This window comes from Ursus americanus, chromosome 15, assembly GCF_024610735.1.
Source record: "Ursus americanus isolate L20-20 chromosome 15, mUrsAme1.1.p, whole genome shotgun sequence".
Taxonomy (NCBI): Eukaryota; Metazoa; Chordata; class Mammalia; order Carnivora; family Ursidae; genus Ursus; species Ursus americanus.
The window spans coordinates 18,661,194-18,677,295 of NC_142141.1; the positions used below are offsets into that span (position 1 = coordinate 18,661,194).

The 16,102-nt window shown below is 41.1% G+C and overlaps 1 protein-coding gene across 1 annotated transcript in view; it reads right to left on the minus strand.

Annotated features, from left to right (window-relative positions):
- ITK (IL2 inducible T cell kinase) overlaps positions 1-12,726 on the minus strand; it is a 60,127-nt gene extending 47,401 nt beyond the window's left edge. The window contains exon 1 of the mRNA XM_045791992.2: positions 12,428-12,726. Coding sequence (XP_045647948.1) covers positions 12,428-12,565 — 138 coding nt within the window. The 5' untranslated portion in view covers positions 12,566-12,726. The remainder of the gene's footprint in view (positions 1-12,427) is intronic.
- Between the last annotated feature and the right edge of the window lie 3,376 nt (positions 12,727-16,102).

The following is a 16,102-nucleotide window of genomic DNA, read 5'->3' on the forward strand; positions in this document are numbered from 1 at the left end:
AATGCTCTTTCAAAAGCTTCCTTCTTTCCAGAATAGGCCCTGTGGATTTTTAATGAGTTTGAAAGAGTGTATTTTTCCATATACCTTTCAAACACTGGAGAGTCAGTAGCCAAAGCATATAAATTAATAACTCCACTGCATTTCAGAAAATAACCTTAACACAAAGGTGATGCTCGATCAATGTTTGTTGATTGGTTGATTGAAGGAACAGTAGCTAAGGCTAAGTGTGCAGCAGAAAGTGATGAGTATGAACCCTATGACAAAACTTGTAATAGAAATGATTTGAATGAGATTTCCAGAATGATTGGCAGGTGGATACAAATCTCTCGACAATGAGAACATAGGTCCAAACTGGTCTGCACAAAGGACTGAGCTAACAAAGAGCTCCTACAAATTACTAAGGAAAATACTAACAAGATTATAGAAAAACAGGCAAAAAGAATAGAAATTGCCCTTAAATATATGAAAAAATGCTCAAAGTTACTACAAAAACAAAAATGCAAATAAGGTATACTGAGATACCATTTTTAAAACCTGTCAGACTTGCAAAGATCAAAACGTATGGTAATGGTGTTGGTGAGGTTTTGACAAAGCAAGCATCTCACATGTGGCCCTGGAGAATGTTCATCAGCACAACTTCTGGGAGAATAATTTGGTCACGTTCAATAAATGACAGATGCAAATATCCTTTGACACAGCAATTCCACTTCTAGAAATGTTTTCTGTAGACCAAGGCTTCTCAACCTTGGCACTATAAACATTTTAGGCTGGATAATTCTTTGTTGTGAATTTGTCCTGTGCCTTGTAGGATGCTTAGCAGCCCCCTGGGCTCTGCCCAAAAATGTTAGTAGCACTCCCCTCCCCAGTTATGACAACTAAAAATTTTTCCAGACGTTGCCAATGATGGGCAAAATCGCCCCTTATGGACATAGTGATATAGAAAGTGACATACATATGAGGTTATTCGTTCCTTGTCATTTGTAACGACAAAAAAAGTGGAAAACAGACTACAAATCCATCATTAAGATAACTTTTTATCCATTCAATGAGAATATTATACCACCACAAAAAAGAATGAAGAAGCTCTTTGTATATAGATATGGTTTGATCTTTAAGAAGTATTGCTGACAGACCAAAAGAAAGGCTAAGAAGTGTGTGTAGAGTATGCCATCATTGTATAAAAAGGAGGAAAAGAAGAATATTTATCTATATTTACATATATATGCATAAGGTATCATTGGAAGAACTGATAAGCAATCGATCATACTGATCGCTTTCAGGCCATGAAGTGCTGTGGCTTAGGACAAGGGTGGGAGTCGGCCATTGCCTAACATTTTGTAATTGTTTTTAAAACATTTATGTGCATGTAGTATCTACTCAAGAATTTTTTAAAAAATTAGTCTGTATTTTGCAGAAGATGGCCTTACAAAAGTGGCTATTAATACAGAGGCCTGAAATCCAATAGGCGTACAAGCAAGGGGGCAAGAGTTCATTCCATCAACAGTTCTGTTTTGTGAACTAAGATCAATTTGCAACACAGATGAAGCAACGTGAACAGCAGTAACCTAATGTCACTGTGATTTATAATGAACTTTTCAAGAATTATACCAGCTTTCTCGTGAACTCAGAGAAATTTGGGGGTCAGACATTTGTGGTAGCAGGCTCCCTTGCCCCTGAGTCACGGCTTTCTAGGGAGAGCAGGGGGGCCGAGAAGCTCTATGTTGCCTGTCTTTTCCATGCTCACCTTTCCAAGTGCCCTGGTCTCTATGGATTCTCCTCCTTGTCTCTAAGTGTCCAGTGGGACGATTACACTTCATTCTCTGAGCAGACTAAGTGTCTGTTGTTTAGAAGCAGAGAATCATGAAAGGTGATTCATGTTGCTATTCCATGGATTCAGTGTTTCCAGTCTTCACTTTGCAACCCACCCACGAAATTTCCACCAGCATGTGGTTCCACCAACTGGTACCATATACTTAATGCTATTATTTAAGTTGATTTTTCACTTCAACAAATTTATTCTAAAAGGAAGTCTTAAAGCATCACCATACATTTAAAAGTACTCTTTTCTAAAGTAAATTGTAACGAACATATAACTAGTAAATTAAAACTATATCAAAACCAGATTTGTCTGTGTACCATCTAGTGGGTACCTCATGGTACTCCACTTTGGGAAACACTTCATTGGATCGCTGTACCTGAAATTAGCCACAGTAGGACTGTGAAGAGGGGCTGAGTTTGGTGTTAGCGCCTTCAATTTCACTTTCTGGGCCCCTGGTCCTTGGCTGGTGCCCCTATTTGATGGTCTTTCCTGTATTACCACTCTGCGTATGCGTTCCCAGAATGTTATTCTAAGAAAGAGCCCAATGAGGGGTAGCCGCTATTAGGATTAGCTAATCTGCTCAACTGAACAGTGCTGAGGCTTATACAGCATCTTTCCTTAGCAGAGGTCACCCCCAGGAGCAGAGCCTCCGGGTTCCAAGTTCAGGAGCGCATTTTGGTGAGCCCGCAGAGACCAGGTGGACAGAAGCACACTGTGCAAGGTCGCAGGAGACTGGCGACTTCACAAACTTGCAATGAGAAACAGCATGGCCAAGATGCTTGTGTCGGTGTTGCAGAGAATTCTCACAGAAGGAGATTGTACTTGGGCAACCAAAGTGCTATCAGAAAAGCGCATGTTAGTGGGATCCGAGTATAGGGGATTACTGTAGCCCAGGGCCAGAGGCTGCTTTTACACTTATTACTACTACAGTGACCTTGGACGAACTTCTTAACTCCTCCATGTCTCAACTGCTTCCTCTCTAAGAAGGAATATTACTTTTATCTTCTTCGGAGAACTGTGAGGCTTACATGAGGAAATTTGTAGGAATGTGTTCAGTCCTCTCCTTGCGGTGATGCTGGTTATTGTTGTTGGTGATAATGTTGTGCTGTCATTGTGGTAAGCTTGGGGGTCCCCACTCAGGACCTCCATTACACGGAGTTGGAAACTCAGCAAGGAAGTCTTCACCCCAACACGACTTCTCAAACCCAAACAAGCTTAGATTTGAAAATACCCATTGAAGAGCATTGAATCCAACTTTTAATATTTGTCCCAGATGTGTGGCCTAGGAAAACGTAGTTAGCTTCTCTAAGCCTCTCTTTTCTCATCAACAAAATGGGGATCTTTTGCAGAGGAGGAAGCTTTCTGGCACTCCTTAAATCCTGCTCTATCGGTGGTGGGTTCATCTACATATATATAAGACTGACTTCAAATCAAATCATCTCATCCATGTATAAAATATTACATATCTTCCCTCTCTCTCACCATCATATTCAAAGCCTATAGAAATAGTGCACTTGAAAATCACCACAACGGTGGGATTCTTTCGTTTTCATGGGTTCCTTCTTAGAAGCATAGTTTTCTCTAATGGTTCTGCTAACTTCCGGTCGCCCCGTGCATTGCTTTAATTTCTGTAAGACGGTACAACAGCAAACGATAGAGGCCATAAAATATCTTCTCCTATGACACAGTTATCCCACACGCAGTACTAGATCATAAGGAGCTGATTTTAAAAAGGAGACAGTTTTATGTTAGGTATAGTACTATTTTTCAGTGTTCTCACCATACCTGGAAACAACTAAATGTCAAAGAATAGAGGATAAGTTCATCCATTTGTTCAGGTACATAGAATTGACAAATATATCTCCAAAGTGAATTAATTTGATCATGACGAAAATCATATGCATGAGAAGATAATTACTTTGGAGACCACACAGATATGCGGAAATGTATCTATAAAAGAACAAATGAAGAAAGAATATAAAATTGTCATGCATTGTGATTATAACTACATGAAATTTATGTCTTTACAAGAGCAAAGGTCATTCTCACAGAGACTGTAAATTGATGTCTTTAGACAAAAGAGTTATGGAGAACTCTTAATAATAAATAAATAAAATAAAAAATAAAATAATAAAATAATTATTTTATCAATTTTTAAAAATAGTGTTGGCATATGAATGTTTGCTGCTCCATCTCTTGTATTAATCAAAGTGGATTTAACCTGATTCTAACCTGTCCTCAGTCTTTGCTGCTAATGGCTGCCTGTGCTCAGTGCCTGAGGTCCTCAGTGTTGGTACACCAAGCACCTTTCCACCAAAACATGGAGTAGGATGACTCCAGACAAAGTATCCCCAGAAGAAGAATGCTATAAGATGTCAGCAAGAACCCCTGTCTTGAACTCTGTATGTTTAAGTCTCTGTTCCTCACCTAGGCCAAGGCTTTTCCTACCTCCGATTCTTTACACTGTCAGTATCCTTTACCTGAAATGTTTTTCCCCATTTCTTCATGTCACTGGCTCTTTCTCATCCTTCAGGTCTCAGCCTGGATATAAATTCCTTCTCTGGCCACCTTTCTCCCCAACTCAGCCCCAGCTCAGTCTTTCCATAGAAGCTACCACCATCTATATCTTCCCCATGTATTTATATACTCGCTTGTCATTGCCTTCTCCATTAGCATGTAAGTGGGTGAGGACAGGCACCTTTCCTCTGTCATTTACCACTGTACTCCCAGCACCTAGCCCAGAACCTGGCACATAGTAGATGCCAAGAAACGTTTGCTGAACGAATGAATGACTCTTTATATACCAAAAGAGAAATGTTTCTTTGATACAGTGTTGGGTTTAAAAAATAAAAAAAACTTTGGCACAAATAGATGTAGTTTAGGGTAGAAATAGTCCTATATTTTGATTTCCTATAATAAGCTGGTATAATTTCTGTGACTTTTTAATTATCAAAAAAGGAAAATATAATGAGAAGCTTGCTTATAAATACCTTTACATTAACGGGGATTATATGACAACATAAGACTTTGGATCAGGTTCTTATTTAATTAAAATACTGACAAATTTACTGAAATTTCAAGGACCTGAGCAGACATTGTATCTAAAAAGGGAATTTTATATGCATGGAGATCCATTTCAGAACTTCTATTTCTGTCCCTGGATCTCTTTAAGTGAAGACCCACAGTGTCATGAAGTCAAACCCAGACTGACCTCTGAATGAAAATTAGGTCCTGGAAGATTTACTTTTTCAGTCGGCCTAATACCCCACGGAGAAGAAGAATTTATTACTACTTATTAAGAAAATAGAGAGATGAGGATTTACTATTTGGTGCATGAAAACTTGAGAAGAGCTTTAAAATGGTTTTCTGCGGGGTCCATTTTTATGTTTGAAATGAAGACATCCTGTTTTACATGGACCTCATACCTCAAGAAACTGAGCTCTTGGACTTTCCAGTCAAACTTTTCTTCCAGACCGACATTCCAGACCTTTATAGTATTGCTCCGTGGCCTATTTTTACTGCAAAGACTGGTTGACAGATACACCAGTCCCTGAGCAGTAGGAATCAAATTTAATTTTAATGTGGGAGTCTTCGCCTCCCAAACAAAAACTCTCTATTCACTGGCTTTCTCCTTATAACATCAACCTCACATCACAAAGGCAAACCAATTGGGATCCAAAGAAAATCCATTAAGGTGGACATTGAAACCGCATATCTTTGGATCCTTACTTCCCTTGGCCTCGCTAGACAAGGCTGACAATTTTTAGCTCCCAGATGCTCTTCTGAATTCAATTTGACTTTTGAGACCTTTGTTCATTCCCTGGGTATTTATTGACCACTTACTGTGTGCCCTGCACTGTTCTAGGTGTTGGTGATGCAGTGATGAGCAAGGTCCTCCTGCTTTCATGGAACTGACCTTCCAGTGGATACACAGACAGAAAAGAAACAGGGAAGCACATCAATAAACAATAAGTACATGTAGATGCTGATATACTGAAGTATCAATGTACTTAAAAAAGAAAAGAAAATAAACAAACAGGATCCTGAGAAAATACTTAAACAGACAGAAATAATAAAGAACCAGCCCTGCAAAAAGCCTGGGGTGCTCCTGAGCACAACTAATGCAAAGACCCCGCACTTGCATGCCCCGGATGTGAGCACCCTCAAGTGTACCCCTCACTTGCCTTACCCTAGCTCTGGCCGTGTCCAGAGGCCCTACAGGGAGCGTGAGCTTGGAGTGTTCAAGGCTCAGAAAGAAGGCAGATGTAGTAGAAGGCTGGTGGATAAAGGGAGTGTGGTGTGAAATGAAATTGGAAAGGCAGGTAGGGACCCCTGGATGAAGAGTCTTGTAGGCTATAACTGAGCATTTACTTAAATACTCTAAACAGCCATGGAAGGTTTTAAAGTTGGGAGTAAGACCTGATTTATCATTTTAAAAGTTCATTCTATGGGGCGCCTGGGTGGCTCAGTCGTTAAGCGTCTGCCTTCAGCTCAGGGAGTGACCCCGGCGTTCTGGGATCGAGCCCCACATCAGGCTCCTCCGCTGGGAGCCTGCTTCTTCCTCTCCCACTCCCCCTGATTGTGTTCCCTCTCTCACTGGCTGTCTCTCTCTGTCAAATAAATAAATAAAATCTTTAAAATAAATAAATAAATAAAAGTTCATTCTAGATGTTGCATGGAAAATAAATTCTATGGAGCCTTGAGTGTCAGTGAAAGCCCAACCAGAAGACAACTCAATCACGTAGGAATGAGATGGAGAGACTGTGACTGATGAAAGTCTCAAGCAAAAATGTTCAGGTAACTTTAAGAATATTACTGGCAAAGGGTTTAGCTGTAGAGGGGAAGGAAGCGTCAGACAGGGAGGAGGAAAAAAGAGAACAGAGTGCTTTGTTCTCCTGAAAAGAGTGTGGGGTGGCTAGCGGTGGAGGGCTGGCCCACTGCTGTTTCCTACATGTGCCTCTCTGACCCAGCTTTTAAAATTCCAACCTCCTGAAGCCTCTTCTTCCTCTTTCAAGGCTGGGCCATGAACTTCTACCTCCAGGGAGTCTTGTTTACTTACTTCTACACCCAGAACTCTTTCTTTTGAAGTCCTTTATAACTTGCTTTGTTCTCTACTCCTTTGGAATTGAGCCTTGTTCTGTTAGGGGCTCATTTGTATAACTCTAACCTCTCCAATGGTATCTATCCCTCATGTCCTTGCTCTTTCCCTCCTTTTCTTCCTTCCACAAATAATGAGTGAGTCGAAAATGCCAGGCACTGTTATAGACACTGGTGATACCATCTTTACCAAACTGGGTGCTGGCCCTCATAATGCTTATTATAATATAAAAGAGGGTGGAGGAATGACATTAGCACAATAATCACTTTAATAAATGGGTAATTGCAACTCTGGGACGTGCTCTGAAGAGAGGGCAGGTATGGCTAAGGCGGCACGTAACAGGAGTAGATGACCTAGTCCAGAGAAATCAAGGAAGGCTTTCCAAGCAAGTGACCTTCAAAATGGGGCCTTAACATTGAAGGAAATCTTACGTAGTTGGATCCCAGAGAGACAGAAGAAAAGGGGACATGAGCTGATGTGGAGGATGGCATGTGATAGATTGTGGTGTCTGCTCTAGGTCTAAGGGGAGAAGGGCTGCAGGGACATGTCCGCTTCTGATAAGAATCATCAGGACATGATCACAGTCACCATGTGTCATGCTGGCTGCTGTGTGGGGAGTAGGGTGGTGGGGGGCTGGGGCAGAGTGAGTGCAGGGAGACCATTAGGAGGTGTTAGGCATCCCAGGCGAGAACTGCTGGCAGCTTTCACAGGGAAAGTGACCGTAGAAAATGGAGAGAAGATTCTAGAGGACCTTTAGGAGACAAAGCTTGCCATGGCTCTCATTTCTTTTTGAACACATAGCGGGGCTCCCTGAAGCGATGAGGACAAAGATTTGTCCTGGGGTATGTGTGGAAATGCCAGAGCTCACAACATGTGTCATTGCAGAAGATCCATGCCCTGGCTTACTGATTTTCAGGACTGCCCTTTCCACTGAGGACTTCAGAGCAAGAAGGCATTGCACGCTCTGCAATAACCTGAGGGAGGTTCCAACTGCCCACGGGTCACCACTGCTAATAGTGATAAGCACCATTTATCAGGGAGGCTGGGTAGGCCTTAGAGACATACGGCAGTTTGTTAAATCCTTCCAACATAAGGTATTGAAATTTTCTTTGTCTCTGTCACCTGCTCTGTCCATTAGGGTAATAGTCCTTGCTAATTTATAGGGTGGTGGTAAGGATTAGATGAAATAATCTACATTTAGCACAGTGGCTGATACCTACTAAGTGTTAAGTAAATATTAGTTACTATTATTGGAATAATCGTAACCTCCCCCTCATTAAAAGGAAACAAGATAAAGACGGAATGTTTAATTATTACAAAAGACGTAAATAGCTTTATATAGAGTCACACAGCCTTAAGCAACTTACGCAATGCTGCATAGCTTCTAAGTGGGGAGCTTGTCTCTGACCCAGATGTGCCTGACACCAGAAGCTATGTCTTTGACTGACGTGCAAGGAAAAGCAAGGAAAAAGCAAGGAAAGGGGACCATCTCCCCATCTGCCATCTTTAATTTAAGAAGGATGCATGCTCCAAGCGATGTTTCTGCTGCTAGATCAGACCGCAGGCTAATGGGAAGAGCCCATGGGGAGTGAGACCCTTGACCAGACACTGACTAGCATGGCAGCCTTGACTTTTTATCCTGCCCCACATACACAGAATGGCTCACACGCTTGTGAGCACCACAAGCTTGATCCTGAAGGTGCAGATACATTAAAACAGGGAAACCGTTGCAGTTCTCCTGAGGGTCCTTCCAAAGATCGAAGTGCTACCAGTAGGGCTGAGCTGCTCACATGCCTTTGTCATGAAATACTCACTGTTGCCCAAGGTAAGTAGGATCGAGGTCCTCACTTTACAAATAGCAAACAGAGGCTTAAAGAGGTTAAATACCTTGCCCGAGATCCACATCCAGAAAGTGATAGAGTCGGAATTTGAATCCAGCTCTAGCTGGCTCTACTGGCCTCACCAGTCAGTGACACTTGTCTCCATCTATGCTGCCCCTTCAATCTCATGCTTACCGGAAGGACCCAAGGCCCTCCGTTTCTCTTTGACCCCAGAAGGGATCTGGTTTCACTCATGTGCAACTAGGCATGTTGCGCAGCTGGTGACCGCCTCTCAGGACAGCATTTGTCTGTAAAGCTGCCCAGTGGTGTGTTGGAGTTGGCTTGCTGTGGCCCATGAGGGCGGATGATTAAATTTTGAGGAATTTTGGGAGCCAGGAGACATCACAACGGTAGTTTGAAATGGGCCACCATGGGCGTACTTACACGAGCAATCAGCCAACACTATGGATCGGGGCTCCCTGACACTCTCCACGCCATGACCAGCACAGCAGTTGTAAACCTTCACCAACATACCATGGGTCCCTGATCTCATTGTCCTCTGCTAAAGAATGCCAGGCATCATGGACCACTTTGCAAAGAAGCTGGCAGGCACAGGGTGCTGTCTGCAAGTGTGCCTGCTGGTGAGCTACGAGCTGCCATCTGTGCTTCTTTCCGGCCCACTGTTGCTGCTGGGGGAAGGCGCTTCTCGACTCCACTGAAGATGCCTGCACATTTCACCAGCAGACACCGGAACCAAATCCGTGTGAAAAGAAGAGGCTCCAGCAGTGTGTATGTTTAGACATGGATATTTAAAATTAGAAGGTTGTTATGTAAAGTTAGAAAAAACATACTTCATCTGCAGTATTACAGAATTTTTTTCTGAGCAGGTGGGATTATTTTTCACACGACGTCATAAATCCACAGATTTTTAAAACTGCAAGGAACATAATTTTCCAAATGGGAAAAGAGAAAAAGAAGCTGTGACCCCGAGAGGGGCACTGGTTGGCTCAGCATCCCACATTTCATCATGCATACGTATCTCTCTCCACAGACCTGCATTTAGTCACCGAACATAAAGAATCCAGGCCCCTGATGTTAGCCTGACTTTAAAGAATACTTTAATGTTGTCCTTCATTTGAAAATGAATATGTTATGCCACTCTGCTTGCTCCTTTGGAGAATTGATGATGATACAAATACTGGCTAATTTTTACTAGGTGCTTACGAGGTGGCAGGGCTCATGCTAAGTACTTCAGATATTAAGTTGAACTCTATGAAATTGCTAATATCTGGCCTTTTTTGATCTGCTGAGTAGTAATTTCAAGTAGTTCAGTCTAAATGCATTCTATCTGTTAATCTTTACCATATTCTCGTGAAGTGAATTCTATTATCACACCCACTTCACAGATGGTAAGACTAAGGCTTTAAGTTTTTTAAAAATGCTTCTTCCCATAAGTGTTATGCTATTGTTGTCTATAGGTGGTACGTAGTGCACACTTGTGTGCAAATCGATGGCCCTAAACAATGGAACACACATAGGGGATGAATAGTAATAGCTCACATGCCTTACCTTTCTCAGTGACCTTGGATAAATTTCTAACCAATGGATTTTTATAATATTTGAAGAAATGCTTTTATTAATGTTATATATGAATATAAACCATAGGCATTAGAAAACAAAAAATTTGATGTTTGTGCACTATATATCTGCTGTATCCCATATGGAAATGTTAGCAACTGTAGCCTATGGTTCCCCAGAATTAAGTGTCCTGGAATTTTTTTATAATACTTAAATGAACAAATGAGGGGCTCCTGGGTGGCTCAGTTGGTTAAGTGTCTGCCTTTGGCTCAGGTCGTGATCCCAGGGTCTTGGGATGGAGCCCTGCATGGGGCTCCCTACTCAGCGGGGAGCCTGCTAGGCTTCTCCCTCTGCCCCTCCCCCTGCTTGTGCTTTCTCTCCCTTCTTCTCTTTCTCTCTCTCAAATAAATAAATAAAATCTGTCAAAAATGAATAAGTGATTTTACAACATTGCCTATATGCAAATTATAACCAACAAAATTCTAAATAAAGACAATTTGGCTGTGTGATTAGTTGCAAATAATATGTAATAACAAAGCTGATGATGCCTGGAAAACAAATGTCAGGAAAGCAAATTGGTGAAAGCTGCAAAATAGGCTCCGAAAAAATATTTAAAAGGAAATGACTGCTCTTTCAATATGAAACAAGAAGTTCTAACATCACAGTAAGAGAGAAAATTGACCGATGCCATGTGATTTATCAGCCATGTATGATGAATCCTCCAAGTTGACCGCTAGCCCTCTGTTAACTTAGTCCACAAATACTGAGTATCTAGCAAAGGGCTCTGTCCGTAAGTAATTCCATATGCCTTCAGATTGATTATCGATTATTTCCAATACGAGTCTGCTGAAGATGAGCATGTTTGAACTGCTAAAGAAGCAGCAGTTTGATTTCACCTGCAGCATCTGTCGGCTCCACACCCAGCCTGGCCTCCTTCAAGGCTCCGTTTCATTGAACACTTCCAAGCCTGCTCTCAGAAGATTCCAAACTCATGCTTATACCTACTAAGCCAGATCCCAACAAGGAATGGGGATGCCTTTGTCTCTAAGTGACCACCAAGCACCTAGTGTTATTTCCCCTTCAGTAAAATATCAGTGAAAACCCCTGCCTTCCCTTCCTAATGTTGGAAAAAATAATACAATGATATAGTAAGGAGTCACACACATGCTTTGAAAATTTGCTGAGAAGGGCTCAACAGGAGCTAGAATCTTTAAAGAAGAAAGGAATGTCTTAGGTAGTATTTCCAGACCTTTCATGTTGGGAAGAAAGAATCTGATGCAAAAGGTAGAGACATTTGCCCAGGCTCAGTCACCTAGAGAGGAGTAGAGTTATCAGTGATAACAACAGCAACATGAACAATCGTAACAATGCCATTGCTGCTGTGGAATACAAGAATATCTCTACATACATAAAAAGACTGACGTGGCTAAGCAGGTGTAATCTTCTGGATAAGAAGCACTGGTCTATACTGCATAACACTGTGACAGCCCCTGTCTCCTGCTAAGTTTTCCAAGGGATAAAGAGGTTTACCATTGGATCTTGCAAATTTTAGATAACTAAATGCCCAGGGAATATTATTCCAAGATATTAAGTGAGTAATGACCATTGCGACCAATAGAATTAAATTAATAAAAACGTTGGCACTGATCTTATCACTTAACCATTCCAAGTATCATTTTCCTCCACTATAAATTAAGGAAACTGGGCTAGATCATCCCTTAGGTCCCATTAAATGCTAATATTTTATTAATCATGTCCCATAAAATCTAGTATATTTCAGATGAAGTTCAGATTCTATCCAATCATAACATTTGCCACATAAAATATTATAATTTTAAAATTAAACTTAAACTTGCAGGGAAAAAACACTAATGAATATTAAAATTAATCTTTTGCATATTTTAGAACTAAAATCACCTAATACAACCGCCCCATCTCTGAATGTTTTTCCACATTCTCTTCTGATGACTCTTACTGTACTTTTTAGGCTGTTATAACAAACATGCCTGTGCCCCCTTTGGCTTTATTTTATTCTACATATGTCTTCATAATTCAGCCCACTCTAAAGAAAATATACTGTTTAAAAAAAGACAAGACAAAGTGCTCACATACCCCATGACGGTTCTCAAAGTACGCCAGGCTGGTTTTGGTTAAAACAAAGAAACGGACTTTGAAGTTTGAGGGAGAAGTTCTTCTCTTCTGTTGTGATTTCTTGATGAGCTGTTCTTCCAGGAGGATAAAGTTGTTCATGATCCAGTTCTTGGGATGTGATGCACCTTGGGCCTCACCCCGGGGCACCACCAGTGGAAACAGCTTCAGCACGAGGAAGGTGTTGGGGAGGCAGTTGATTTTCAGAGAGCTGTTAAAAGGCCTCTTGCCTCCAGCGTTATCTTTTGATCAGTGTTCAGTCAACAACGTGGAGCTTCTCCTCTGATGTCAAAGGCTATAACCACATCCTTTCGAAATTCACAAAACTAAGAGGCATATGTAAAAACTATACATACCCTTTGCTGTATGGTTTGGAAATGATATTTGAAGAATTTTAGACTCAAAATGATAGGAAGCATTAGAGTTTAATCTTTACAGTCCTTGGTTTAGCCCGGCTGACAGTTAAGGCATGTTGCACAAGGAGTGGGAACGCAGGCTCTGAAACCAATGAGTACAGCTTGTGTATTAGTTTCCTCCTGCTGCTGTAACAATTCATCACAAATTCAGTGGCTCACAATTTATTATCTTATAATTCTGTAGTTCAGAAGTCCAAAATGGGTCTCATCGAGCTAAAATCCAGGTTTCTGCAGGCTCTTGATCCTTCCTGGAGGCTCCTTAGGGTAGCATCTGTTTCCTTGCTCTTTCAGCTTCTCGGACCACGTGTATTCCTTGGCTCGTGGTTCCCTTCCTCCATCTTCAAAGCCAACCACAGCTGGTCAAGGTCCCTCACCTGATACAACTATAAGTTCTTCTGTCTCCCTCTTCCAAATTCAAGGACGCTTGAGCTTATCCTGGGCCTGCCGAGATAATCTAAAATAATCACTCTATTTTAAGGTCAGTTTATTGCAACCATAATTCTGTCTTCTACCTTAATTCCCCTTTGTCATGTAACCTAACACATTCACAGGTTCCAGGGGTTGGGCATCGACATCTTTACCGGATTCATCCCTCTGTCTACCACAGTTTGAGTTCTGGCTCCAACACGTAACTAGCTGTGAGTCTCTAGGCAAATTACTCAAGAGCTCTGAGCCTCAGGTTTTTCATCTGTGAAAGGGGACAGCTGTGCCCCTATACAAGTCACTGTAGGGCTGCTCTCTGGTTTCCTTGCCAGTCTCATTTCACAGCTTGCTCACACATTCTCACTCCAGCCCCCATGCATGCCCCTTACACCACTTTGAACATCTGCTCGCTTTGCCTGAAAACAGCTTCTCTCCCCTGCTTTGCCTGTTTTAACTCTAAATTATACTGCAAGTCTCAGCCTGCATGTCACTTCCTCGAGGAAGCCTTCCTGGCTTTCTAAGTCAAATTTGCCAATTATACGCAGATGATCCCTTATACCTTTCTCTTTTCTACCCATTATGACAGTTGTCATTGCACATATGGAGGGTGATTTTTGCATTAGTGTTTCTCTTCCCCACTATTCTAGAAGCCCCATGATGGTAAGGACTACGTGTGGTTTTGCTCACCGTTACATACTCAGCAACAATCACAATGCCTGGTGTGTGTAAAGGATGTTAAAAAAAATGTGTTGAATGAATAATCACAAAACTGGGTTAGACAGTTAAAAGAGACAATGACCATAAAACACTTAAGAGAAATACATTGAAGTTTATTGGTTTTTAAAGTTTAAATGAAAGCCTATAGGAGTTACAAATAGATGATTACTTTCCTATCCAAAAACTTAGTGGAAGAGCAGAAAACAAGTATGGATAGTATAAAAAACAAAGCATGTTTGAGCTTTGAGACCAAGAAACCTGTGTTGGAGTCCCATTTCTGTTATTTACTAAGTTAGTTCTCTTTGAGTAAGCTACTTATTCTCTCTGATCCTTAGTCTCCTTGCAGCATCCTGTTGAGGACTGAATCCCATAAACTCTGAATGGTGGATGCTAGTCACATATCTTGCCTTAGAAGTAGCACATGGTTGAAGTACAATATATGTGAATCTTACTTCTGGCATGAAGTAAATAAGAAGAAATCTCAGTGGAAGCAGAGATGGTATATACTGTACAGGGACAAATAATGAAACAAAACAATCGTTATTGCTGGACAGGAGTGTCATCATCTAAAATTTTGTTTTGAATGTAAATTACCAGACTACAGCTTAATTTTGTTTCATATATTGGATGCTCCAGCATAGTCAAGACACTCAAGAATGTGAGGAAGGGAGATACTTTAAATGATTCCTTCTCCCACATTCTGAGGTTTTAAGACGTGTGTGGAAATACACTGCCCAAAAGATGTAGTATCTTTTTTCTCTCTGAATATGGGCTTGAGGCAAGGAATGCTGTTTTCTCCAAACACCTACTCTCCCCCCTTCTTTCTGGATAACTGACTTCCTAAAGGTTATCTGGGTATATGGCTTCCAGAATTAAGTTTTCAGTACAAGACTATTTTTTAGCCAACGGAACATAGCAGATGTGATGATGGCAACTTCCAGGGGATGTCCTTAATGGCAGTCATCATACTCTTTTCCTTATCTTTTTCTTCCTTCCTACTGACTAGAATGTGGATATGATGGTTGGAGCTGGAGCAGCTACTTTATATCATGAAGTGAAAATTGCACGTTGAGGACAACAGAGGGTAAGGTAGAAAGAGCCATAGGTCCTAATAACTTGGATCCTCCATGCCAGCGTGGAATCGCCCTTTTCTTTTTTAACATAAAAAGAAATAAAACTACATTTTCTAAGCCTCTGTTATTTTGAAGTTCTGTCACTAACACCAAACCTAGTGTTAACTAATACAGTGCTATCTTTCAAAACAGACTGTAAACTCCTTTGAGAAGGGTAGATTTATACCTATTCAGTTCAGGTTGAAAGATTTACAGACTTCACAAAGCGTTCTCATCTGGGAAAGCAAAATATCATCAGTAACTGTTGTAATAGGTGCCTTTCATTTGCCAAGTCTTCATGAAGTGCAATCATAAGTAATTTTATTCTCTTTCTCATAATACCTTCAAGCCCACTCACTGGGATTTGTCTTTGTCCCCACCTAAACGTCACCTTAAGAGGCCCAATATTTTCTCATAGCTTTCAGAAAACATTCATAAAAATATATAATCCCTTTGTTCTGTTACGTTTTAAGATTTTATTTATTTATTTATTTGAGAGTGTGAAAGAGTGTGTGCAAGCAGGGGGAGGGGCAGAGGGTGAGAGAGAATCCCAAACAGACATGCTGAGTGCTGAGTGCAGAGCCTGATGCAGGGCTCGACCCCACGACCTCAAGATCACGACCTGAGCCTAAACCAAGAGCTGGATGCTCAACCGCCTGAGCCATCCAGGTGTCTCTTCTGTTTTGGTTTTAAAAAGTCCAATTCACAGGAGCTAAATTCAAAAAGCTCCCACTTGTCAAAGATGGAATGATTTGGGCATCAAAAAGAACATTAACCACGATGAACTGAAGAACAGCCAAATGTTAAAATCATGAGTTCATAAGATGCTTAAAAAAAAAAATCTCAATCTATTGATCACTTTTGGAGGATGCTGGAGAGCCAATTTATTATTCTGAAAACCAGAAAACAAAGGGAAAGAATAAAACATGTCTCCTGTCTTTCTTGAAGAACTATATCTCAGTTTAGTATTC